At 43.5% G+C, this 26,303-nt stretch overlaps 1 protein-coding gene and 1 non-coding gene across 2 annotated transcripts in view; both read left to right on the plus strand.

The window, feature by feature from the left end:
- The window catches only part of SPATS1 (spermatogenesis associated serine rich 1), a 44,691-nt gene extending 21,008 nt beyond the window's left edge, over positions 1–23,683 (plus strand). The window contains exons 5-13 of the mRNA XM_061399385.1: positions 562–776; positions 1,107–1,229; positions 9,541–9,685; positions 12,677–12,801; positions 14,154–14,315; positions 18,378–18,498; positions 19,533–19,595; positions 23,188–23,303; positions 23,546–23,683. Coding sequence (XP_061255369.1) covers positions 562–776; positions 1,107–1,229; positions 9,541–9,685; positions 12,677–12,801; positions 14,154–14,315; positions 18,378–18,498; positions 19,533–19,595; positions 23,188–23,303; positions 23,546–23,574 — 1,099 coding nt within the window. The 3' untranslated portion in view covers positions 23,575–23,683. The remainder of the gene's footprint in view (positions 1–561; positions 777–1,106; positions 1,230–9,540; positions 9,686–12,676; positions 12,802–14,153; positions 14,316–18,377; positions 18,499–19,532; positions 19,596–23,187; positions 23,304–23,545) is intronic.
- On the plus strand, positions 19,050–19,122 carry TRNAH-AUG (transfer RNA histidin (anticodon AUG)). The gene has a single exon. It is a non-coding gene; the product is annotated as a tRNA-His (tRNA).
- Positions 23,684–26,303: the final 2,620 nt, after the last annotated feature.

Here is a 26,303-nt window from a genome sequence, read left to right on the forward strand (position 1 = left end):
TTAAGTAAGATAATTTAAGTTGGTATGATGGACAGAGTGGTAGATTTGGAGTGAGAAAGCTTGGAAATGAATCTCAGTTTTCTGGGTGACCTTGAGCAAGCCCTTGCTCAAACTCAGCTTTCTATTTTGAAAAATGCAGCTGGCTGCTTAAGGAAGATAATATCCACCAGGCGCCTGGCCCAGAAAATACGCTCTGAAGTGTTAGGTGATCTTGTCCAATCAATGCCAGTTATAAGACCGCATCTGCAAGCTTTGTGGAGGGCTCATCATTCACTGCCACCAGAGGCTACAGTCCTGATAATGAAAATTGCCTGGAGAAGAATCACAATTAAAAAAAAGTATTTGTTTACTTGGCTGCACCGGCTTTTAGTTGCCTCTCACAGGGTAGTTCCCTGATCAGGGATGGAACCCAGGCTCCCTGCACTGGGAGCGCGGGAGTGAGTCAGCCATTCGACCACCAGGGAAGTCCCCACAGTTCTTGAAAAAAAAGAAAAAAAATTCAGGAACACAAAGCCACTTTTCCATTGGTCCTTGCCCACATTGGTTTTGCTCCTTCAAAAGACTCCATCACGTGCGGCGGCCCAGAAGTCGGGGGAAGCCTAGAGGGCCCGGACGCACCGCCTGGTGGGAGGCGGCGGCTCGCGTTGCTGGGCTGGTGTCCTGGCAACCCCGGAACGCGCCTCCGCGGGTGAAGCAGGTGGCCGCGGCGTCCCTCTTGCCCTTGGCTCCCGGATCCTCGGCCTGCAGTTCGGCAGTTCGGCTGCCGGTTGAGGTTGGTGAGTTGATGTCGGCGGTATCCTCCTTGGAGGCCTCGGAGCGTAGAGCCAGGCCTCCCTTGGGGGAAGAGGTGGACCACCCAGCGGAGGAAGGGAAGGAGCATCTCGGTGGGCGGGCGAGGGCCCAGGGAGCTCGGCGGGCATCGGAACCCGGAAACGCCCAATCAGAGAAAGCGAGGGAAGCTTTGATCAAGAGGCCAGCCCTGCCCTCTAGACTTTCCGTGGCCCCTGAAGTTTCTGTTTCCTTTGATTGATGCCTTTTTTTTTTAAACAAAGGTCTTTTCTTTGTCTCCGGCTCGCTTTTTAATATTTAAATCAACATCTGCATAGCTGAGTCCATGGACGCTGGAAGCGGTCCTCCGGGCTCTCATCTCCGCCTCCTCTACAGCAGAGACCTGAAGAAGGTTCAAGAGAAAGGAGACTCTGACATCACCACGGGAGAGAAGAGATACAGTTGAGTTTAAAAAATCAGGAGGGCTGACTGGGATTTGGTTGCCCCAGCCAAGTACACTGAACCAGAAGGCCTCTTTTGACGTTTAAAAGAAGGCTAGTTTGGGACCCGGTAATAGGGACTATTTGTATTGATACTGTCTGTATTAACCCAAGGTCTGGTAAGGCAGAGAGCAGCATCGAGGCAGGCGTTCTCATAAATGACCTCCCTGGATCTCCTAATATATCTCACGGAGAGGTATATTACAAAGAATGAAGGAGGACATAGGTTTGACCTGCCCAGTGCGTCAGTCAATAAATGATAAAGCTGGGATTTGACGTGAGTCTTCCAGTCTCCAAACCCAGGCCCCCACTTCTTTTTTCTCTGTGCTAATATATCAGATTTGTGGCACTGTTCATCGGTTGGGACAGCTCAGGTAGAAATTAGGAACACTTTAATGAAAGGTTTAAATTAAACAGTGGATGGGAGCTCTGTGATTGATTTTTATGGCTGAAGAGAATGTTTAGGGGTACATTTGCCTTTAGAGAACAGTGCTGGGGAGAACAGCCACAGTCTCTCAGAAAACCCCCAAGTGAGTGGGTAGCCTTCATGCCACAAAAAGAGATTGTAGAACGTTCCATCTCTGCCCATTAGAGCTTGGTCTTTGGTCTTCTGCATTCCAGGTGCATTTACAAGTGCAGGGAGAGGGTGGAGGTATGATTTACTACCTACCTACAACTGGGGCTTCCCTGGTGGGTTTGACAGTAAAGAATTTGCCCTCAATGACTGGGGTTCAATCCCTAGGTCAGGAAGATCTCCTGGAGAAGAGAATGACAACACACTCCAGTATTCTTGCCTGGAGAATCCCATGGACAGAGGAGCTTGGCATGCTACAATCCATGGGGTCGCAAAGAGTCGGACACCACTGAGTGACTCAGACTTTCACTTTTCCTTACAAGCAGGGGCCAGTGGAGCAATAGAAATTAGAGCCACTAATTGCCCAAGGTGGCTAGTTCAGCAAGCAGAAAAAGGTTCTGGGACTCTAGCTTTAAGCTCCAGAATGTTCTGCAGTTTTCAGGTTGATCAGACCTAAAGAAGGGTGCTGCTGTTTTAAGGGTGGGTCGGAGAAGGCAATGGCACCCCACTCCAGTACTCTTGCCTGGAAAATCCCATGGACGGAGGAGCCTGGTAGGCTGTAGTCCATGGGGTCGCGAAGAGTTGAACACGACTAAGCGACTTCACTTTGACTTTTCACTTTCATGCATTGGAGAAGGAAATGGCAACCCACTCCAGTGTTCTTGCCTGGAGAATCCCAGGGGCGGGGGAGCCTGGTGGGCTGCCGTCTCTGGGGTCGCACAGAGTCGGACACGACTGAAGTGACTTAGCAGCAGCAGCAAAAGGGTTTCAGGTTTCTAGGTTAGGGCTCCTGGAAGAACACCAGACCCTGAGATTGCCACGCCACATTAACCAAAGACCCATGGCTTCCTTTTCTGCTGGAGAGGTGTATCCACTCAGGAGACCACATCTGAGCTCAGCTTCACATGGAGTCCACAGGTTTCAGTAAGGAAAGGAGCTCCATGAACCAGCAAAGGCTGAGTGCACAACTCTGGATGTGTATGCATTTTTTCCAGCAGAGAGGACCCAGGACTTTCTTTATTTCTTGGGGGGAGTCTGTGATTCAAAAAAGGGTTAAAAACCACTGTCCTAGATCTTTTGTTTGTTTGCTGAGCAGATAAACAGGGATTGGAAACCAAGTGTTTGGTTAAAGAGTATCCACAAGAAGCTAACTTGGCTTGCTGTACTATTTTCTCCCCGCCAGACAGTGCTATTGTGTAACTCAGCTGAGATGACAGCGTGTGAAAGTGCCTTGGTTATGTAAGGTGTTATTCCTGCCTAACGGAAATGGAAATAATTATTGTGAATTTCACAGATGGTACCAGAGAAATAGACTTTCTTCTGAAACAGATTTTTCCCCCCTCAATTCCTTTCTAGTCATCAGAACTTTCTCTTAGGTTGGACCATCTTTTTTTTTTGTCTCGAAGTGTTTTGAGTTAGGATTTTCAAGATCATGGCTCACTGGATATCTTTTGCATTTGCGTAACAATGAACATGATAATGGTGACCCTTTCAAGAAGGATGTTCCTTAACTTAGTGTGTCTCGCCTCAGGCTACAGTGCTAGATAGAGAGGTGGGGCAGGCATTGTGAGCTGGGCAAAACAGGTCACTGACTTGCTGAAAGTAACTTGATGTTACTCTACGCAGTGGAGGCATCAATATCAGAATGTTAGGGTTTGGACTTGGATTTCCAGCCCTTTTCTCCCACCTGAGGAGACGTGGAGAGGCAGCCTGGGGTCAGGCTTAAGTGTCTCCAGAGCATCTTTGAAGCTGAGTTTCTTTTAGGAATTCCCGGAACTCAGCCGAGTCTGGACAAAGTGCCAGTTGAGCAGGCAGACCCCTCTTCCAGCCCTTGCTGGTCAGTCTGCAGAGTCTGCTGTTACGGCAGCTGCAGGCTGCTGTCTAGAATGTTGCCATCACAAAACTTCTTAAGTAAACAGGGAAATAGGCTAAATTTGTAGATGTGATTTCACTGGCTCGTTGCTTAGGGCTGCATAATATATTTACATTTTACCTCACACACACAAAAAAAGAAACCCCAAAACTTGTGAGGGGGGCCCCCTCTGATACCATCCTTAGCAAACAATCCTTGCTTTGGTGAATTCGCCAGTCCCCCTAGTGGCCGAATACAATATACAATGTGAACTATTTAGAAAAGGCAGTCCCTGTTAAAACCTATGGGCAAGTATTGTCATAAGTAAATGCTATGATAAGTAACTCAGAACTGACGTTGAGTCTCAACCCAGAAGACATCTCTGCTCTTCATTTTATTTTTTTCTTTACATATGTGGGTCCTTTCTGCATCTTTATATATACATTTCATACCCTTTTCATAGATGTTACTGAAAGTAGGGCCTTGGAATGAAAGAGCATTTCTCATAGGTTTTGGAGGACATAAATGGCCAAATTACTCTTCAGTAAGATGGAGGTTTTTTTCAGCAGCAGTGTACAAGAATGTCATTCCTCCAAGCTGTGCCAGCCTTAGGTATTTGTAAACGGATAGCAAATAATATCTTATTTTAAGTTCAACTCTTTCACTAATGTAAGGATGAATTTTTTTCCCCAAACATATATTGCCTATATATGTGTGTTTAGTGAATTACCTAATCATGTTTTTTGCTCATTTATTTTCCTTTGGGTATAAGATTTTCATCTTATAAATTTTTAAAAACTCATGCTTTGTCATGATTATTAGCTCTTTTTTATTTATTTTTTATTTTTTTCAGTGTTACAGCTCTATTTTATTTAGAAGATAGCAGGAGAGAGAGTGAGAGAGAGAGAGAGAAAGAAAAGAGCGCACGCACGCCGGAGAGAGAGTCCGTGAGAAAGCGCTTTGGCTCCTCCTTTTATATGTTTTTTCCTCTACCTGGGCCTGCCCTGTGCAAATTGGGCTTAGCCAGGAGTGCTGTTTGTTCTGCCTGAAGTCTTCACTCTGGTCCTTGGACCTTCTTTGACCTTCCTTGTCTTCTAGTCACCGCCATTTGGACTCCTTTTCTCTATTCTACCTACCTAACATTCCCCCCTCAAGAGATGGGAGGCCCAATTCTTTGGGAATAGGGGCGTCGAGGTCTTTCTGGCTACTTCCTGCTGAACTGGGACGGCGAGGGGTATTGGGCCTCCCCCTCTTGCTAGTCTCAATCCTCAGAGTCCTTATAGCGGTGTCCAAGGGTGTGTGATATTTTCTGTGGTCAGCTGTAGTTTTATATCTTTGTTGAACTGGCACTGCATGTTGTAGCTGGTTGACCTTAACCGGAGGTCTTCTGGAATCTGAGACTGGGCTGCGTGAGCTTTCTGCTGAGTTCGTTTTTCGCTGTCCCGGTTTCCAGCACAATGGGCCTTCCCCTGCACTGGGTTTCTTCGCCTTCGCTGAGTTGGGCTCCTGCTGTGCTTGGCCTCTTCAGCGCGCGGAGGTTGTTTCAGCCAGGTTATATCCGAGTCACAGCACCATAGATGTCACGCGAGTGTATGTTCCTCGGTTCTTTGTTCTTTGTCTTGTCACAACAAAGATTTGGAGCGACGGACATTAAAGCCCTTGGCACATCACAGCTCTTGGGTCCTAGACAAACCGTGCTACAGCTCTTAGGCAAATCAGTGTTACAGCTCTATTTTATTTAGAAGATAGCAGGAGAGTCCAAGACTTGAAGAGAAGAGAGTGGAGGAGTGCATGGGGAGGGAGGGAGGGAGAGAGAGGGAGAGAGAGAGAGAGTGAAAGAGAGAAAGAGAGAGAGAGCGCATGCACGAGGGAGAGAGAGTCCCTATTAGCTCTTTTTTAAATCCTGTATGTTATGAATCTATTTATAGTTTGCTATGAAAGTTTCAAGTGTGTGTGTATTCAAATCTACGCATCTTTTCTTTTGCTTGTATTTTATACCTTTCTTAGAAATAACTTCCCCACTCTAACATTATTTAAACATTCACTTGTTATTTTTTCAGATACATCTTTTAATTTTTGCATTCACATTTGTAATTCATTTGAAATTTATTTGGGGATAAGGGAGGTTTAATTTTATTTTCATTCCAAATGGTTAATTAGCTGTTCCAGAAATATTTTTTTTGAATGATCCAGTCTTTCTTCACTGTGATAAAATGCCGCTATTATCACATAACATTTTATTCTAGCTACATTTGCTGTTTTGTTCTGTTGATTTATCTGTCAGGGTTTGTGTCAGTTCCATCATGATTATTGTAACATTAAATTACATTTTTTGTTGTTTTGTTTTTTTGGCTGCACTGTGTAGTATGTGGTTCCCCAACCAAGAATCAAACCCACGTCTCTTGCAATGGAAGCTCAGAGTCTTAACTACTGGACTGCCAGGGAAGACCCTAAACTACATGTTATGAGTTATACTCCATTGCTCTGTAACCTCGTACAAGTTATTTGATATTTCTAGTACTCGGTTTCTTTATGGGTAAGATTACTTCTGTTTTATTTGTAATTGTGGCCTCTTTTCCATTTCTTATACTGTTTACTTACATTAAAATTTTTTTCTTGAACTCTATCTACATTTTTAATTTTTTCCATGAACCGCTAATTCTGTTAATCATCTTTATTTCATTCATTTCTGCTTTTATTTTATGATTTCTTATCATTTTGAGGCATTTGTCTTTTTCCTCTTATATCTTGAATTGAAAGTTTAGGTCATTAATTTTAGAATCTTTGTTTTCTGACACTATAGCCTGTCACTTGTAAGATGGACATTTTTCACAGTTTGTGTCTCTGAAGTTGGATGGGTCTTACCAGTGCCATGGGTCCACTAACCCTTGTGAAGTAGTTGATATAACTTTGCTGGATGAGCACTGAATAACGCAGAGGTGTGTCTGTGGTTTGGAAGAAAATTCCAGAGGCACTTAAGAAATGCTCCGTCACCTACATTCTTGTTGCAGTGAGATCAATTTTGGTGGAAAATGTGGGCATCAGGGATTGAGGTGAAAAGTGACTCAATAATCAGACTTTTGAATGTGTGTAAAGTTTAAGAATGGCTCATGCTCAGTCGCTCAATCTTGTCCGACTCCTTTCCTCTGTCCATGGATTTTTCCAGGTAAGGATACTGGAGTGGGTTGCCACTTCCTACTCCAGGGAACCTTCCTGACCTAGGGATCAAACTCGAGTCTCTTGCGTATCCTGTGTTGACAGGTGGTTTTTTTTACCACTAGCACCACCTGGAAAGCTCCACGAGTGCCTTTAGCCATTTAATTTTGCTTTTATTTTCCTTCTTTAAATACGCACAGGATTAAAATCTATAAGTAAGTCTAAAAGGATTCTTCAATAAATATAAAAGTCCAAAATGATAAAGCACGTGTCATAATTTAATTGGCCTCCTCTGTTCTTTGTGGTCCATAAAATAATGTTTTTACAACTGATGGTGTCTTACATTCAGTAAAATATAGTGTATGCATTTAAGGCTCTAGGTTCTAGTCACTGCTTTATTTGAATCCACAAGTTTTGATATATTGTATTTATGTCATTGATCATTAAGTACCTCATGAGTCACATTATGCTTTCTTCTATTATGTGAAATGTTTGGAGATGTGGTTTGAGTTTCCAAGCTTATGGGTGTTTTTTGGCTGTCTTTTTATTATTGATTTTTAATAGTATTGTGTGTGGTCAGAGAGTGTGGTCTGTATTATGTTCTTGATACCACATTTGTGGTTCCATATCTGGCGCTGCTGGAGACCTGTGCTCTTTCTTCACAGCTCTGCCCTCCACTGGGTTCCACTCCATCCCAATTACTCACTCCTCAAGCAAATAGTTGGCCCTTGTGTATGGAGGGCTGCCCTAGGCTGCATGACATGTTGTGCTTAGTCGCTCAGTCATGTCCAACTCTTTGCGACCCTGTGGACTGCAGCCTGCCAGGCTCCTCTGTTCGTTGGGATTCTCCCGGCAAGAGTACTGGAGTGGGCTGCCATGCCCTCCTCGAAGGCGTGGCTCAGGGCCTTGTGCCAAAACAGCTCTTCCCACACTTGGCTGGCTCTGAGAATCACCCGAGGTGCTTCTTAAACATACAGATTTCCGGGTTGCTGCCCCCTCCCGGTAAGTTGGCTTGGAGCCCTGGAATCTGCATGTTGAACAAGTGTCCCATGGTGATTCTCATCACTGGATGCGTGTGGAGAATCAGGAGGAGGGGCAGGATAGAATGAGTGCAGTGATGGAACTGGGCTTGAAGAGGAGGAATTTCACTGCCAAGCATGAGCCTAAGAACTACTGAGGGAGTGAGGCTTCTGCAAAATGTGGATTCCCAGGCTTCACTGACCAAGATTCCAGTTTGATGGATCTGTAATGGGATTTGGGAATCGGTATTTTTGAATTATTTCTTATTTTTTAATGTTTTATGTTGTTTTTTCTTCCACCACCCCATTTAATTTTTTTTTTAATTTTATATTGGCGTGTAGTTGATGAACAGTGTTGTATTCGTTTCAGGTGTACAGCAAAGTGATTCAGTTATACGCAGACACGTCTTTACTCTTTTTGAAATTCTTCTCCCATTTCAGTTATTACAGAGTATTGAGCAGAGTTCCCTGTACTTTACAGCAGGTCCTTGTTGGTTATCTATTTTAGCACCCTCTTTTTTCCATTGATTCTGGTAAGCTGTATTTTTTTTCTTTTTTGAAAAAACTTTTAATTTTATATTGCAGTAGAGCCAATTAACAATGTGATATTTCCAGGTGGACAGCAAAGGGGCTCAGCCATACAAATATACGTATCTATTCTAAACTCGCCTCCCATCCCAGGCTGCCACATATCATTGAGCAATGTTTCCTGTGCTATACAGTAGGTCCTTGTTGGTTATCCATTTTAAATATAGCAGTGTCCATCCCAAACTCCCTAATGATCCCGTCCCCCATCTTGCCCTGCTGCTGCTGCTGCTAAGTCACTTCAGTCGTGTCCGACTCTGTGCGACCCCAGAGACTGCAGCCTACCAGGCTCCCCCGTCCCTGGGATTTTCCAGGCAAGAACACTGGAGTGGGTTGCCATTTCCTTCTCCATAGCAACCATAAATTTGTTCTCTAAGTCTGTACGTCTGTATCTGTTTTGTAAATAAGTTCATTTGTATCATTCTTTTTTTAGATTCCACATTTTTATAAGGGATGTCTGACTTCACTCATATGACCATCTCCAGGCCCATCCATGTTGCTGCAAATGATGTTGTTTCATTTTTTCTAATGGCTTGAGTAATATTCCATTGTGTATGTGTATCACATCTTCTTCATCCTGGGAATCTGTATTTTTAACAGGCCTCTCAGGTAACTCTGATGCAACAGTTCTTACCCTGAGAAACCCCAGGATGAGGGTATTGTGAGAGGACAGATTAGGTAGAATTTAAAAACTTTGTAGAGTCACAGGCAAGTCCTCTTAAGAGTCAAGTGTTTGGTAATAGAGTTGGGTCTTGACAAGTGTGGGAAGGATATGATTCACCTGATAGATGAATTTGAGAGGGAGTTGATAGGCAATGAATAAAACCTGGCTAAGGGGTAGTCCCATTGATGGATGGTGGGAATTTGCAGAGGTGCCCAGGAGATGCCATACACATGTGAATCATTAAATGGTAGGTGGAACAGCAGTCATTCTAAAAATGTACTCCAGCGTCAGAGAAGTCTGACTCTTATTTCTGAGAATTTTCTTATAGTTTTTTAGAAAGAAATTATTTACCATCTGGGAAAAAGATCAAGTGGGAGGTATTTTCATGAATGTAACCCAGTGGTGGTATCTATGTGTTGCAGGTACCAAGCGCAAAGATCTTCTGGAATCTAAGGGATGCTTTGCCAGCGTAATATCACCTGGCAGAAGGGTCAGCCCCTCATCTACTGAAACAGGTCTAAGTGTCGGTGGGCCTCTCAGCCCTGGCAGAGGCTTTGTCCACCTAGAGTAAGTAAGGGTCCAGGGAAGAGCCGTAAACATTGGGGTCAGTTCTAAGCAGGGGACCAACAGTCTGAGAGGGAGTGTGACATGTTTACAAGACCATGGATTCCGGAGCCAGACTGGGTTCAAATCTCACTCTGTCACTCGGTATCTGTGTGAATTTGGGCAAATTACTTCACCTCCCTGGGCCTCAGCTTTCTTATCTGCAAAAAGTGGGGGCAGGTGGTGGTAATACTTCAGGAGATTGTTGTGAGGATGAAATGAGGTAATGCATATAAAGTGATTCGAAGACTCCTTGGCATAAAACACAGGCTGTGCAAGGGCTGGCTATTATGAAGGTGAAGTTAAACTATGTATTTTTGGGAATACAAATATACACACACAGGTGGTAAATCTTTTAAAAAGTATTCATTTATGTCTTTTCTGGTTTTGGCTGCACTGTGTCTCAGTTGTGGCCCATGGGTGTTCGTTGTGGCGTGTGGGATCTTAGTTTCCTGACCAGGGATCAAACCTGTGTTCCCTGCGTTGGAAGGCAGGTTCTTAACCCCCGGACCACCAAGGAAGTCCTGCTGGTAGACTCATAAAGAACAGCAAAGAAATGGTTGCCATAACACTCAGAGTCAGGATTGTAGTTCCCTCTCTGGGAAAGGGACACAGATGGTTTCTGGGGAGTGGGAGGAAAGGGCTGGCCATGTGTTATTTCTTGTCTTGGATGTTGGCTTTATAAGTATTTGTAAAACTGCACTGTTTTATATACTTTGCTCTGTTTGATTTCTTATGATAAAAAGTCTTAAAAAGCTTTTTCTAACAGTTTTTGTTGTAATGAAAGTAATTTAGCGGTTTCCATGGTGGCTCAGTGGTGAAGAATCCTCCTATCAATGCAAGGGACATGGGTTCAATCCCTGGTCCAGGAAGATCCTACATACCAGGGAGTGACTAAACCCTTGCACTATAACTTCTGAGTCCACGTGCTCTAGAGCCCGGGAACTGCAAGTACTGAGCCCTTGAGCCTGTGCTGTGCAACAAGAGAAGTCACCTCAATGAAGAAGCCACAGCTAGAGAAAAACATGTGTAGCAGCGAATACCCAGCACAGCCATAAATACATAATTAAATTAAAAAATAAAGTTATTTAAGTTCATTATAGGAATTTTGAAAATATAAAAAACAACCACCATGGTAATCTTATCTCTTAGAGAATTGGTGTTAACTTTTTTTATATGCATGAAAGAAAATCTATTTCTTATGCATGGAAATATGTAATTATTTTTCACAATTAAGATCATAGGGTCACTAAGAGTCGGACACGACTGAGCGACTTCACTTTGACTTTTCACTTTCATGCATTGGAGAAGGAAATGGCAACCCACTCCAGTGTTCTTGCCTGGAGAATCCCAGGGGCGGGGGAGCCTGGTGGGCTGCCATCTATGGGTCTCTCAGGGTCGGACACGACTGAACCGACTTAGCAGCAGCAGCAGCTGCAGCATACTACTTTTTTGCAAAACCTGCTTTTTCCAACTTTGCATTTACCCACTCTTTCACAGTCACCTGTTTATCTGTCCATGTCCTCTTCCCCTTGACCCTAAGCTCCTGAGAGCAGGGACTGTTTGGATCCCCAGTGTCTAGACCAATGCTTTCCACAAAATGTACTCAGATATGTATTTGTTGAGTGAAGCAAGTAGGTAGATGGTCCTAAAGTTTTTTTGGAACATTTCCTTTATCTTGGCAATGTTTTCTATGCAGTTAATTCAGCAAACACAAATATATAAAAAGTATTTAGGAGAGACATATATCACCCAGTGTCAAAGTTATACATTTGGAACTGGGAGGGTGGACTCTGAGTTGTTGGCTTTTTTGCTTTATCTGCACACTACAGAAATTCAAAGACATTAGTATGGGTATCTTTACTTAAAACTGAAGTTGGGCTATGCAAGACTGTGAGTTATGGACCCAGGGTTCTTTATGATTTTTAGGTAACATAGTCTAGAGTTAACCTGCAGATCCAGCTCGGCCCCTCTCTAGGGTGTGTGTTGTTAGTTTCTTTGAAGGCTCATTTCCTTTGCAAATGGAAATGATTCTACTGGCCCCACCTATAATAACAGGATTTTTTGTCAGGAGCAAACAAAATGATCAACATGAAGTTGGTTTGAAATGATTCCAATATCAGGGTGGCGTAATATTTTGAAAAAAGATCCTATGAATTGATAACAGATAACTCTACCTGAAAGCATTGTCCAAGGCCATCTATCAAATGCTAGACCACTAAGACCAGAAGTGATGGCTTTTTCTGTTGATGCCCACAATAGCTCATTGCAGGCATTTGTAACTACCAGGAAGTTCCGTACTAAACATAGTGCTCTGTTACTATAGCCATTTCAGTCGAGGCTTGTTTTTGATTATTTCTTTCTCTTTTCTTTATACTGATTGATTTTTTATTTCCGTTTAATGATTTTATTGAACATGCATTTTCACTGGGTAGCAGTTTTAGTTGAAGCATAATTCATATACCATGTAATTCACCAGTTTAATAATGCAACCATTATCACAATCCATTTTAGGACATTTTTATTGCCTCCTTAAAGAAACCTGTCACCCTCATGTCCCCTATCCCTCCAGCCCTGGATAACCATTAATTTTATCTCTATGGATTTACCTGTTCTGGATATTTCATATAAATGGAATTACCAATATTTGGTCTTTGGTGTCTGGCTTATTTTATTCAGCCTGATGTTTAGATGTATGCCAGGAGTAGAATTGCTGGCTTATATGATAATTCTATATTTAACTTTTGGACACCAAACTGCCTTTAAGCATGCATCTTTTGAATATATTTCAATCCCCTCAATTACAAATAAATAAATTATATGCTCATGGACTTTTATTGAAGAGTAGTCCTAGTTTTCATACGTGAGGGCAATTCTAGTGTAAGAGATGTAAGATTAGGTTGTAACTTCCAATTTAAGCACATCGACATTTTCATCCTTCTGCTTCCTTTCCAGCCCTGCTGCAGAGTTGGATCTGAAATCCTCCTCCTCACATTCTGATCACTCCTCTGAAACTTCACTGCCTGAAGTCCAAAAGGATAAATATCCCCAGGAATTCAGCCTGCTCAAGTTGCAGACAAGTGAGTAGGTTACAGGTCCTCCTCCATGTGCCTCCATGCCCAGGGTCTTTGCAGAAGGCTGCCATACTGTTGGGTGCCATTCACTGAAGACCCACTAGGTGCCTGGCATTCAACATGCTTCATCTCTAATTCTCACAACTCTGTGGGGTAGCTACTGTTATATGTTTTTCAAAATTAAAATGCCTTATAAACATAAAGGTACTATAATAAAATATTAAAATAATAAAGAAGCATGTAGAATATGAAAACCCCTTCCCCAATATTTTCCAATCATCCCCCTATTCTGCTCCATAGCTGTGAAGAGTTTGATATCTATTCTTCGAGAATTTTGCACTGTAAATGTATATGTATTTGAAATATATATGTATATGTATAAACATATATATGCTTAATATATGTATGTTTGGATATATATATATATGTATTTATGGATTGTAATATACCACCATATTTTCACTGATAGAAAATAGTACAAAATTATTTTCAAAGTATTGTTTTCACTCAAAGTATAAGTAGATCATGGATTCTTTCTGTGTCAATACATATAGACCTGTGTGGCTGATACAGACCTACCTGTTTTACACAGACGGAAACTGAGGCTGGAGAGATTCATTCACCCACACAAGCACACATAGTTAGGAAGTGAAGGGATGGGATTAGAATTCAAACACGCCTGCCTCCAAAGCCTCTGGTCGTTCACAGCCACCAAGGAGACAAGAGTTTCTTAAGCAACCCTAGAGCTGTCAGACCTTTCACCATTCAAAATCACTTGAGCAGTTTTATAGGAAAAGGGTTGGATGAAGAAACAGAGACCCTGAGAAGTCCATCAACTAGCCTAAGGTCTCAGAGCAGCCCTTCTCCTTGGTCCTAATCACATTGCATCTCTCTGTGTTTCTGCAGCCTGAGCATGTGCCACTGTTGGCTGCCAACACCATATGCCATCTGGTTAAGATGCCATGGGTGTTCCAGCCCTTCCTCTGATGGGCTTTCTATTCCTATACATTTATTAGAGTGAAGATTGGCTCACAGATGCTTGTAAAGCTGTCTCTGAGCTTCCTAACCCATACATCACTTCCAACCATAAAACTGGCTTTATTTTTGAAAGAGAGGGTAAAAAGGAAAAAGAGAAGAGCCCTCTTAGATAGCTTTCTTTCTACTTCCCTTCTTTTGTGCCTAGTCCCATAGAGGTTAACACTGCCCCTGATGTAGAATTACGGAAATACACACATTGATAACAGGTCGTACAGCCAGATGGTGCCGGGGGTGGGGGTGGGGCTTCACACCATTTTGTTATCCAGCTCCACTGTGAGGCTGGGAGCAGTGCTGATGGAAGCATTTCTGATGTCTTGCAGAAGATGGGCAGCGTCCTGAGTGGACATTTTACCCAAGGTTTAGCAGCAACATCCACACCTACCATGTTGGAAAGCAGTGTTTCTTTAACGGGGTCTTCCTTGGCAATAGGAGGTCTCTATCAGAGAGGATAGTGGACAAGAGCCTTGGGAGAAAGAAATGTGGTAACGTTTTCTTCCTGAATGTTCATTGTGCAATGCCCCAGAATACTCGTGAGTTGTCATTCCAGCGGCCCAGCCTTGTGTGGCTGGGGCAGACCTAGGGGGTCACTGTGTCATCCAGGTGCAGCCAGAAAAATAGGAAAGACAAGGGGATGGTTGGCAGGCTGCACTTTTTGGCAAAGAACTCACACCATATGCTGATCCACATTTTTGTTTTTCTCTGAGTTTCATAAAATGCTAATGTGATATTTAAGTCATCAGATAAGATCTATCAGATACTTATTAATAGAAATCTCCATTGAAGTCCGAGGAAAAGAATTCATGTTTCAATTAGATGTTGCTTGTCATATGCGTTTAAATCGTGCTTTTGATTCTTTACAAGGAAAACATCCTGTAAACCTTAGCTTCAGTGTGTATTGTTGTTTTGTAGCTGATTTAATGAAAGGTAGATGTGATGAGGAAGTGTATATATGTATCTCCTCAGCTTGTGACTTGGTGAGTTCTCTGTTCCAACTTAGCCATCATAAATTTATTGAAAGACCCTAAAGAGTTTCTGAATACCAAGGGACCATTTATGGCACACGCTTCCATAGAAGTACCTGTATAGGAGTCAGCAAGTGCTTCAGGGAAGAATAAGATGGCTGTAGTAGGAATACAGGGCTTCCCTGGTAGCTCAGTTGGTAAAGAATCTGCATGCAATGCAGGAGACCCCAGTTCAGTTCCTGGGAAGATCCGCTGGAGAAGGGATAGGCTACCCACTCCAGTATTCTTGGCCTTCCCTGGTGGCTCAGCTGGTAAAGAATCCACCTGCAGTGCGGGAGACCTGGGTTTGATCCCTGGGTTGGGAAGAGCCCCTGGAGAAGGGAAAGGCTACGCACGCCAGTATACAAAGAGAAAGAAATAGAAACTTCTACTCAGAGCAGAGACAGGTAGTTTTGAAAACCAAGGCTTTTCCTTGGGTAGGTTAGTTGCTAAGTCATGTCAAACTCTTGTCCAACCCTATGGACTGTAGCTCTCTAGTCTCCTCTGTCCATGGATTTTTTAGGCAAGAATACTGGAGTGGGTTGCCATTTCCTCCTCCAGGGGATCTTCCTGACCCAGGGATCGAACCCATGTCTCCTGCATTGACAGATTCTTTACCACTGAGCCACCAGGGAAGCCCTTGCATGGATAGAGAATACACCAAAAGCCAGACTAGAGGAGGTGAGAAAGTAGTCACTGATACGGGGACTTTGAGGAGTCCTGTGTCCTACCCAACTCCTGAGATCAAAATCTAGTGGCTGAGGGGACGTGAGTCTAGCCGGGGCTTCTGCCTCACAGGGTGGCTGGGGGAAGACCTTGAGCTTCCAGATGAAGTGGCATCTCACCGGACTGTGCACAGAGAGCAATGATAACTCTGGGCAGTGTTTGGGGAGAAAGCCCGCTGAGGGTCTCATCCACCCTGGAGATGTGGACGAATAGCAGCATTTCTGTGCCTTGTAAAGACTGTGGAGCTTAGGACAGAGAGAAAGAGAGAGAGAGAGAGAGAGAGAGAGAGAGAGAGAGAGCAAGCGAGCAAGCCAGGGGAGCTGGTTGTACGGCTGGAATGCTGGCAGGGCACCGTATGGTGTACTGTTGACCACCAAGCCAGGGGTCATATGGGAATAAATGTGTGTTTCACCTGATGCACGGCAGACAGGGATAGCTTCAGAGGATCAGACTAGATGGCCCATTTTAGTAGACAACAGAAAATAGATACCAGCTCTCAGAGAGCAGCAGGTACCTGTGTGGTTTGCAGATGGTGACCCAGGACCCAAAGCCTTCTCATAGATCCTGATGTCATGTAAGCCTGCTGTACACACTCTTGACTTCTCACTCCTGAGATGCAGTCCTAGGGAGGAAGAGCAAGTATTTATTTAACTGGTTTAAATCTGGAACAACTGAGAAAAACAAAGAAGGGACTAAGTTTAGCTGTCTATTACTTAGACATGCTTTTGGCCACAAGTAAGAGAAAAATCAAATTATCAGAGACTTAAATTGTAAGATATTTATTAAGTAATTAACAAGAAGCTTTGGTGTCTAAGTGACCTATATGGTCTGGTTGCCCAATGATCTCATCAAAGACAGGCTCATTTTGGGTTTTTTGATGTATTACCATTCTTCATAATGTTGGATTTTTTTTGTCTAGATGCTTGTCCCCTTATGGTTATAAGATAACTGTTGTAGTTTTAAGCATCATATTTGTATTCAAGACATAAAAAAGGAAAATCTCCCGTTGCCTTCCCCTTTGAGAAGGAAGGAAAGTTTTCCCATATGGTCCTTGGGGGACTTCCTTGTCTCACTGGCCAGAACAGGGACAACTGCAAGTATATATTAAAAGTAAATGAGGAGGACTTCCTTGGTTGCTTAGTGGTAAAGAATCCGCCTACTAATGCAGGAGACATGGGTTCCATCCCTGGCCTGGGAAGATCCCACATGCTGCGGAGCAACTTAGCGACTAAGCCCGTGTGCCACAGCTATTGAGCTGCAGAGCCCAGGAGCTGAAACAACAGAAGCCCGAGCACTGTAACTAGAGAAAAGCCTGCACAGCCACCAAGACCCAGCACAGCCAAAAAGCAAAGTAAATGAGGGACTTTCCTCGTGTTCCCAAAGCAGGAGCCGGGGTTCAATCCCTGGTCAGGAAACTAGATCACACATTCTGCAAAAAAGAGTGAAGATTCCCAAGTGCCATGGCCAAGACCTGGCCCAGCCAAATAAATACAAACATAAAGAAAAAACTTTTAAAATAAGTAAAACATTTAAAAAGAGTCCTGTCTGTTGGGTGTGAGCAAAGAAGGAGGTTGTGTCCCCAGCTGCATGTCCCTGCTTCTAGTCCCAAGGTACTCTTGCAAGCCAGGATTATTTCCTTGGGAGAGGCATCCGGCGTTGGAGGTGCAGGTTTAAATGGCCATCCTGTGCCAGCCTCACTCCATGGGAACTCATGTGGTTGGTTTCTTGTTCCTGGGGCATTGGAAGGGGCTGGGTCGGGTGTCAGAGCCTGGGCTGAGTAAGCAGTGTTTACTCAGCATCAGTAGACTTTTTCCTGACTCCTCTTCACCATGAAGGCCACCTCCCACTGCTGCGCCACCTCATTCTTCTTCTTTTTTTTTTTTTTTAATTAATTAATTTATTTTTGGCTGTGCTGGGTCTTTATTGCTGCATGAGCTTATCCCTAGTTTCAGTGAGAAGGGGCTACTCTCTAGTTGCAGTGCCCAGGCTTCTCATTCGGGTGGCTTCTCTTGTGGAGTATGGGCTCTAGGGCTTAAACAGTTGTAGCACATGGGCTCAGTAGTTGTGGCCCCCAGGCTCTAGAGCACAGAATCAATAGTTGTGGCACACGGATTTGGTTGCTCCACAGCACGTGGAATCTTCCTGGACCATAGATCGAACCTATGTCCCCTGCATTGGTAGGCAGATTTTATCCACTGCGCCACCAGGGAAACCCCTGTCCCGGTCTTTGAGACAGAAGGAGGAGCCAGAACCCTTATTAGTTGAGATCCCATCAGAGAGGCAGAGCCCCAATTAAAATGGCCTCTAATCCCTGAGGAATTCAGGGATTCAAAGTGCACTAATGCTTAGGAATGAAAAGATTTCAAGTCAGAGTTTATGCTCATGATTGCAGATAACTTTTGATTGACCATTCATTTTAAACCAAACCATCCCATCAAACCTCAGTTATTGTTCTTTCTCAGGGTAAAGTAATCATAACACCTTTTAAAAAATGTGTCAAACATAGGCTCACACTTTAAAAAAGTTTTTTAATCTGTTTTTTAAATTCATTTTTTACTTTCATTTTATTTCAGGCTCACACTTTTCATCTCCTCAAGGTGAAACAATCATAAACAGAACATTTAAGAAACCTATATGTACCTAATGATAAAACACTGAATTATCCTATTTCCATTGTCATGTCCATGACATGACATGACAAAACCACTAATTTGAAAACATTCATGCGCCCCAATGTTTATAGCAGCATTATTTAGAGCAAATCTGTGGACCATCTTCAGCTCTTTTTATGATTTCGTTTTTAAACACCATTCACAGTTCTTGACCCCAGGAATGGCATCCCAAAGTTAACTCCAGGAGATAATCCATATATGTATCCAGAACAGAGTAAAGGCTTCCACAAAGCAGGATCAACTCTCCCTCCGGTGAATTTTTCAATGTAAGTGTATGTTAATACTAGCATTATTTAGTGAACTTTAAAGGAATTATACTTCTCTCTGTTACATATAAATTATATTTTGCAAGGGGTGAATCTCAACAAGACACAGTTGGTGAAAATTTCTAAAAAAGTCCACGTCTTTCCTTAGTGTATGTATATATGCCTGTGTGTAACTGAGATCATACACAGGATCTTGACTACTAAAAGGTAGTTGCTAATTTTGTTCCTGTTATTATTACTACAAATATGAAGGCTTCCATTTTCATTCTGAATCACATTGCTGGATAGTAGGGTTGACTTACACTCGGAACTAAGCATTGATGAGAAAGGGAGGGTCACTAAATTAAAAGAAAAATAGTTGATGTGGTACATTAAAAATATTTTAGAAAATTAATCACGTTCTGAAGAAAACAAAACCACTAACTTGAAAACATTCATGCGCCCCGATGTTTATAGCAGCATTATTTACAATAGCCAAGATATGGAAACAACCTCAGCAGATGAATAGATAAACAAGATGTGTGTGTGTGTGTGTGTGTATGTATATATCTTCCCTGGTGGCTCAGATGGTAAAGCGTCTGCCTATGATGCAGGAGACCTGGGTTCAATCCCTGGGTCAGGAAGATCTCCTGGAGAAGGAAATAGCAACCCACTCCAGTACTCTTGCCTAGAAAATCTCATGGACGGAGGAGCCTGGTAGGCTGCAGTCCTTGGGGTCACTAAGAGTCGGACACGACTGAGCGACTTCACTTTGACTTTTCACTTTCATGCATTGGAGAAGGAAATGGCAACCCACTCCAGTGTTCTTGCCTGGAGAATCCCAGGGACGGTGGAGCCTGGTGGGCTGCTGTCTATGGGGTCGCACAGAGTCGGACACGACTAAAGCGACTTAGCAGCATGGCCCTTAATGGTTTTGAAGCCCATACATGGCAATTAAAACAAGAAAATAAGACATTGTATTGAACACAATGAAGTATTGATATCTTTGCCATAGAAGCCATACCAATCTGATGGTTGTCTTTTCTGATTTTCAGAGTGCCTTATGAAAAGAAATTTGATACATTTATTCCACTTGAGCCTCTTCCACAAATCCCCAAGTGAGTTATCTCAACATATTTCATATTATCCTACCTTTATGAAAATATCAATTATTTATTTTCTCCTATGGAAGAGCTCATAGACACCTGAGGCATAGGGACCTTTTGAATCCCGGCAGTTGGGTGAGGCAGTTTGAATGGAAGGTTCCTGGTTTTGAAGGTCAAGTGTCTATGGAGTCTAGCTGCTGGGCTGCTTACATCTTCAGCAGATATGATTGACAGACTGCCAGATGCCACATGTTATTATAGGCATGCACCATGACGGGTTTTATGTGGAGAAACAGTCAGGGTCCTTGCTTTCCAAAACACAAGAGTTTGTTGGGAAAGAAAGACACATACTTGAATAAATGCAGCCAGGGAGGATGGTTAGAGTTTGAAGAGGCAGAGTAAGTTTGAAGAGGCAGAGTAAGCTAGTACTTCTGTATTTCAGGAAAGTATTATTCCTCTGATCTTTTCTTTTTAAAAAATATTTGTTTTTATTTATTTGGCTGTGCTGAATCTTTTAGTTACAGCACGCGGGATCTTTAGTTGCTACATGCAAACTCTTAGTTCCAGTTTGTGAAATCTAGTTCCCGGAATCCCTGGTTCAATTCCCAGGGACTGAACCTGGGATCCCCTGCATTCAGAAGGTGGAGTCCCAGTCACTGGACCACCAGGGAAGTTCTCATTCTTCTGATCTAATAGTTTAGCTCTGCTCCATTCTGAACCAAAATATTTTGATATGTAGGTTATCTTTATTTTTTGAAGAATTCTGTCGTTCCCACTGATAGTTCTCTTTTGACTAAAAAATTCCTTAATAGGGAGATTTTCTAGATAGGAGAGCTTTTTGGCTTTTATTGTGTAATTCATTCTTACTTGTATTACCTTGTGATCAGAAAATATTGTTTTTATTATTTTTATTTTATGGAACTTATCAAAGTTTTCTTGTGAGCTAATATATATTCAGTTTTGGGACTCTTTCCATTTGCATTTGAAAGTGCATTCTAGGGACTTTCTGGGTGGTCCACTGGTTAAGAATCCACCTTGCAGTGTAGGAGATGTGGGTTTGATGTCTGGTTGGGGAACTAAGATCCCGTGTAATGTGGAGCAGCTAAGCCCATGAGCTGCAACTAAGACTCAATTCAGCCAAATAAATAAATAAGTAAATATATATTAAAAAAAAGAAAGTACATTCTATTTTATCAGGATGCAAATTTAGATACATACCCAGAAGATTTATCTTATTGTTTCTTGTTTAGTCCCTATTTTTTCTTACCCATTTTTGTCCCCTTGACCGCTCATTTGGTCCACTTGGACTAAGAGTTGGTGTGTTAAAATGTCCAAATGTTAGTGTGTTTCTCTTTATTACTAGTAGCTTTTAGCATTGCAAAAATATCTTTCTTTTTTCTCATTTAATGCATTTTGTCCTGTGTTATACCGAGCCAGATATTAAGATTACAACTCTTACTTCGCTTTGTTTGCATTTGACTAATATGCTTTTGCCCATTCTTAGACTTCCAAATTACTGTGTTTTACGTCTTTCTCTCAGAAATAGAACTGGATTTTTCTCCATGAGTCAATTTGAAAAGTAGTTTCTCTAAGAGGTGATTTAGGGTCACTTGCATTTATTGATTTGACAGATTTGCTTTAAATTCTGTCAGAATAGTTTGTTGCATGTGTTATGTATATTATATTTACCCTGAGTCTTTCACCATTTTATTTCAACAAAAGTTAAACAATTATTTCTTTGGATGTTTAGGAATTCTTGTGTTTTTTGTTCTATTGGTTCTTTATGCTGATATCTTCCTATATTGCTTTTTGCCCTGATTTTTTTAGCTGGGCTTCTAGTGGGTTGGCCAAAAAGTTTGTTTGGATTTTTACACAAGATGCTATGAAAAACCTGAACAAACTTTTTGGCCAACCCAATATTATTGTGTTGTCAGCTTTAAATGATATCCCGTCTATTCCTGACTTCCCTGGTGGCTCAGACGGTAAAGCGTCTGCCTACAGTGCGGGAGACCCGGGTTCAATTCCTGGGTCAGGAAGATCTCCTGGAGAAGGGAATGGCAACCCATTCCAGTATTCATGCCCCACCCCAAAAAAGGGGCTCAAAGAAATATAAAAAGCTTTCCTCATAGCTCAGTGGGTAAAGAATCCACCTGCGATGCAGGAGACCCTGGTTCGATTCCTGGGTTGGGAAGACCAGCTGGAGAAGGGATAGGCTGCCCATTCCAGTGTTCTTGGGCTTCCCTTGTGACTCAGCTGGTGAAGAATCCACCTGCAATGTGGGAGACCTGGATTCGATCCCTGGGTTGGGAATATCCCCTGGAGAAGGAAATGGCAACCCACTCCAGTATTCTTGCCTGGAGAATCCCATGGACAGAGGAGCCTGACAGGCTATAGTCCGTGGGATTGCAAGAGTCAGACACGACATAGCGACTAAACCACCACCACCATCTATTCCCACGTGTGGTAATCCTCCTGTCTTCTTACAGGGGCTTCCTTACCTTCAGCAGGTTTATCAGGGTGTTTTCTCAATCATAATGCATTTCTCCCCCCAAGTATGAAAATTCTAGTGGCCAAAAGATGAAAGCATTCTTCATCTTCCTGCTCTGACTCATCCCAGGAGCCAGACTTCCCAAGACCTCTTGGATCACACACAGCACAGCCCAACATGTGCCCTTTCAAATCTCAACAGACCTGGGAGGATGCCAGGTGTCTGTATTAGCTGAGGTCTCAGGAGAAAGCAGAAGGCATACTTTTCTGTGATTCTGAAGACAGTTTAATGAAACGACTGTTTACCAATGAGTGAGCAGGTTGAGGGAACTCACATGGGAGGGTGAAGCACCCAGGGACTCCCACCAGTGAGAAGCTCTTAATAACGTCTAGGTCTGAACAGCAGGAGAAGAGCTCCTGGTTCACAGGGCAGTGAGAGAATGGAGAAGGGCTGTTGTAAAGGAGCTGTGGCCGTGGACAATACAGCCACTCCAGAACTGGGGTACCTCAGGAGACAGGGTGGGAGTCAAGGAGCTCAATAAGACACAGCTCAGTCTCTGTCTTGGCACCTTCTGATCTCCTGTGGGTGCTTCCCACTAGCCAAGCCCAACTCAAAGGTGGGGGCAGGGAGGAGCCAAGGTGCTGCGGGTACAGGGCTCAGATTCCTGGGCAAAGAGGGACACAAAAGAGACATGGGTTTGGGGAAGGGACAATGACGACAACTAATATGATGGGTTTTTAAAAAAGTATTAATTTGGCTGCATCGGATCTTAGTTGCGGCATGCAAGATCTTTTATTGCGGAGCTCAAGCTTCCCTCCAGTTATGGCACGCAGCTTCCAGAGCACACAGGCTCAGTAGTTGTGGCTCGCTAGCTTAGCTGCAAGGCATATGGGATCTTAGTTCTCTGACCTGTATTAGCCCGCGTCCCACGTATTGGAAGACAGATTCTTAACTGCCAGACCACCAGGGAAGTCCCAATACGGTGACTTTACGTTGACACCTGGTCTCCAGAATTGGAGGCCTTCTTACTTTTGGAAGATGGAGTACCTTGTCTCCTGAAGGTGTTCGCAAATTTTGCGTCAGGCGGACTGAAATGGTGTTGTTCTCTTCCCACAGCTTGCCTTTCTGGGTGAAGGAAAAGGCCAACATGCTGAAGAGTGAGATAAGAGAAGTCGAAGAGCTTGACGACTGGCAGCCAGCGGTCTCCTTGCTGCACAGTTTGCTACCTGCTGGTGGGTCAAAGGACTTGCAAAAAATAGCATAACAGCTGGAGGCAAGCCCGGAAGAGCAGACTTTTGAGAGGCTTCACAATGGAGAGGAGAGAGGCAGAGCCTCTCCCAGAGTGGATGGTATCCTTTGCCCCGAGGTAGCCCCTGGGCAGATGTCACAGCTGTGGGTCGCTGTTAAGTGTATGCTCGAGAACTGGTAGTCTTGAGATGGAGCACAGCCTTTAACTCTGCGCCTCTATCTGCAGGTTCTTTGGACTTTCCAAGACAGTCCTGAACAGAAGGTCCAGGAAGCAGGCCCTGACTGGCCCCTGGAGAGCCTTTTCCTGTTGAGTGCTTTTGTTAGTGCAACTGTTCTAAATCAAATGCTTGACTTGGATGCAAAATCACTGTGTCTTGCCTTTTTAAACGTTGTTATTATTTTTTGGCCGTGCCATGCCATTCGTGGGATCTTAGTTCCCCGACCAGGGACTGAACTCCGGCCCTCGGCAGTGAAAGCTCAGAGTTCTAACCACTGGACCACCAGGGAATTCCTTTCACTGTATTTTGAAAACTTTACTGATAGTGAAAGGTTGTTGTTGAATCACGTGAATACACCGGGATTCTTGGCCCCCGGAGGAGAAGAATTCAATCCGGGGCCAGAGACGAGGCTTGATCGCTCAGAGCTTTTGTGTAATAAAGTTTTATTAAAGTATAAAGGAGATAGAGAAAGCTTCTGACATAGGCATCAGAAGGGGGCAGAAAGAGTACCCCCCTGCTAGTCTTTAGCTGGATGTTATATAGTCACTAGCAGTCTGTTAATGAAAGAAAGGAATGTCTTAAAATTCAGAATGGCACCAGGCCCCTCACCCATAAGATGCATTTTGGGGTAATCTCGGCACCAAATGGTTTATCTTGGGCCATAAAATGATTAACTTGAATCTTGATGAAGGGCAGACCACCATACAAATAGTTTCATTTACATAGATTAGGGGAACAATATCTATACTGGTTTGTCAAGTAGGTTCTGGGCCAAGAGGCGGAACCGACTTGGAGACAGAGTTTGGGGTAAAGGCATAGTACATTAGCATAGCTTAAGACAAACATTTCCATAAGAAAAAGGCATTGGTTATCTCTAGGCTCGAGAATAGCTAACTTCAGGCGAAACCGGGTGTCATTATGGCTACACAGTATTTTAAGAGAAACCTCCCTTTAAATTTGTATAGAGAAGGAAAAAATATTGCTAGTTTGTTTCCTCCTGCCGCTTAAGAGAGATAAAAATGTCTGACACTTGCAGGCTATTTCCTCTATTTGGAGACCCCTGGCCTTCCTGCCTGTTACCCTCTCAATAGAAAAGTTTCGAGAATCGTACAACAAACATCTACATATTCTTTACTTAGAATCTACAGTAGTTAACATTTGTCCAAAGGTGTACACATTCTTTTTCTCATATTATTCCTATTGTTATTTTGCTCAGTTATCTGAAAGTAACAGGGATCATAACTCTTTACTCCTACATACCTATTATACTTTAGTATGGTCAATGGTAATTGACTTCTTAATGCTTCTCCTAAGGTCAAGGGTAATCTGGTGGTTCACAAGAACCAGCTAACTGTGCAGGGGTGACGTCTGGGAGCAGCCTCTGAGTGCAGGGCACCCAAGTCCTGGGCCAAGCCCCTGAGAAGAGCAGGGCTGCTGCCTCCATGGAGTCTTTGGAGGCAGGCTCACTCCTCTCTCCCTTGACCTTCTCCCTTGACTCATCCCTTCTCCCTTTGTTCCCCTGCCTTGGCCCCTCTCACATCTTTTTGTCCTGAGACCTTTCTTCCCATTTGGGCCTGAAATGCACTCAAGGAACCCCCTGGCCCCCACATCCCTTGTAGTTAGAAGTTCTGAGGCTGATTTAGTGCATCTACTGGCCAAGTTCGAGTGGACTCTGGGGAAAGACTGGGAGCCCACTTGAGATGTCTCATGTTCTTCCAACACCAGGGAATTCCACAGGGGTTATGGCCTGAGCCTCCCCAGGGGGTGGGGTGGCCACTACTGACTTGAGGCTCCCAAGTCTGGACTTTGTAAGAAATCCATGGAAACTAAACATTTTGTGGTGCACATGGAGAGAGCCAGCCTCATATCAAATAAGAAGCCCCAAATCCCAATGGCTTGTTTTCTGAAGAAATGTGTCTGAGTCCAGCAAATACAGAGAGGGTGTGGGAACAGCTTCTAGTGGTGATGGTGTGAGCATGGGTGTGACCATCTGGCTAGAAATGTGTTCTCTTGGCTGAGCGGAGTGTGGGCTGGAGGAAAAAGCTAAGGTTCTCTTGGAAAGAGAGGACAGAAGGAAGGCATGGGGCATAATTATACTAAAAATCACTTACTGTCTATTTGAAATTCAAATTTAACTGGGAACTCTGTATTTTTATTTGCTCTATCTGGAAACACAGAGCAGAGGTGGCACATAGGAGAGGAACTGGAGGGCTGCCTAGAAGATGAAAATGGCAAGACTCTGCGATGACTTGGATACGAGTGGGAGGAAAGTATGACAGAAGGGAAAGTGGCAACAGGTAGATGGTGGTGCTGTTGCCAGGGCAATGTGTGGTGTTCTGACCATATAGTGTCTTCACTCACCTAGAGAGAGATGCTCTCCTGATGGACATGGTCCCGTGGATGCACTACTCGGTGAGCAGTGTGCAAATTAGATTTTAGCCTCTATGTGTCCCTTATGCAATGAACCACTAACACGACCATACATGCCAGCCCTGTGCTATCTCCTAAAATAAGGAATACTGGAGAAGTATAGGTTTTCTAGAAGGAGCTCAATTTTTTTTTTTTTTGGCTCCACCATGCAGCTTGCGGGATCTTAGTTCCTGGATTGAACCCAGGCCCTCGGCAGTGAAAGCAGGGAGTCCTAACCACTGGACCACCAGGGCTTTCACAGGAGCTCAGTTTTTGGAAGTTGAATTTGAGAAACCTGTGGAAACCTGTGAATTTGAGAAACGCCCAAGTAGAACTGTTCAGGATGTAATTGGGCAT

This window comes from Bos javanicus, chromosome 23 (assembly GCF_032452875.1).
Source record: "Bos javanicus breed banteng chromosome 23, ARS-OSU_banteng_1.0, whole genome shotgun sequence".
In the NCBI taxonomy this organism is placed as follows: Eukaryota; Metazoa; Chordata; class Mammalia; order Artiodactyla; family Bovidae; genus Bos; species Bos javanicus.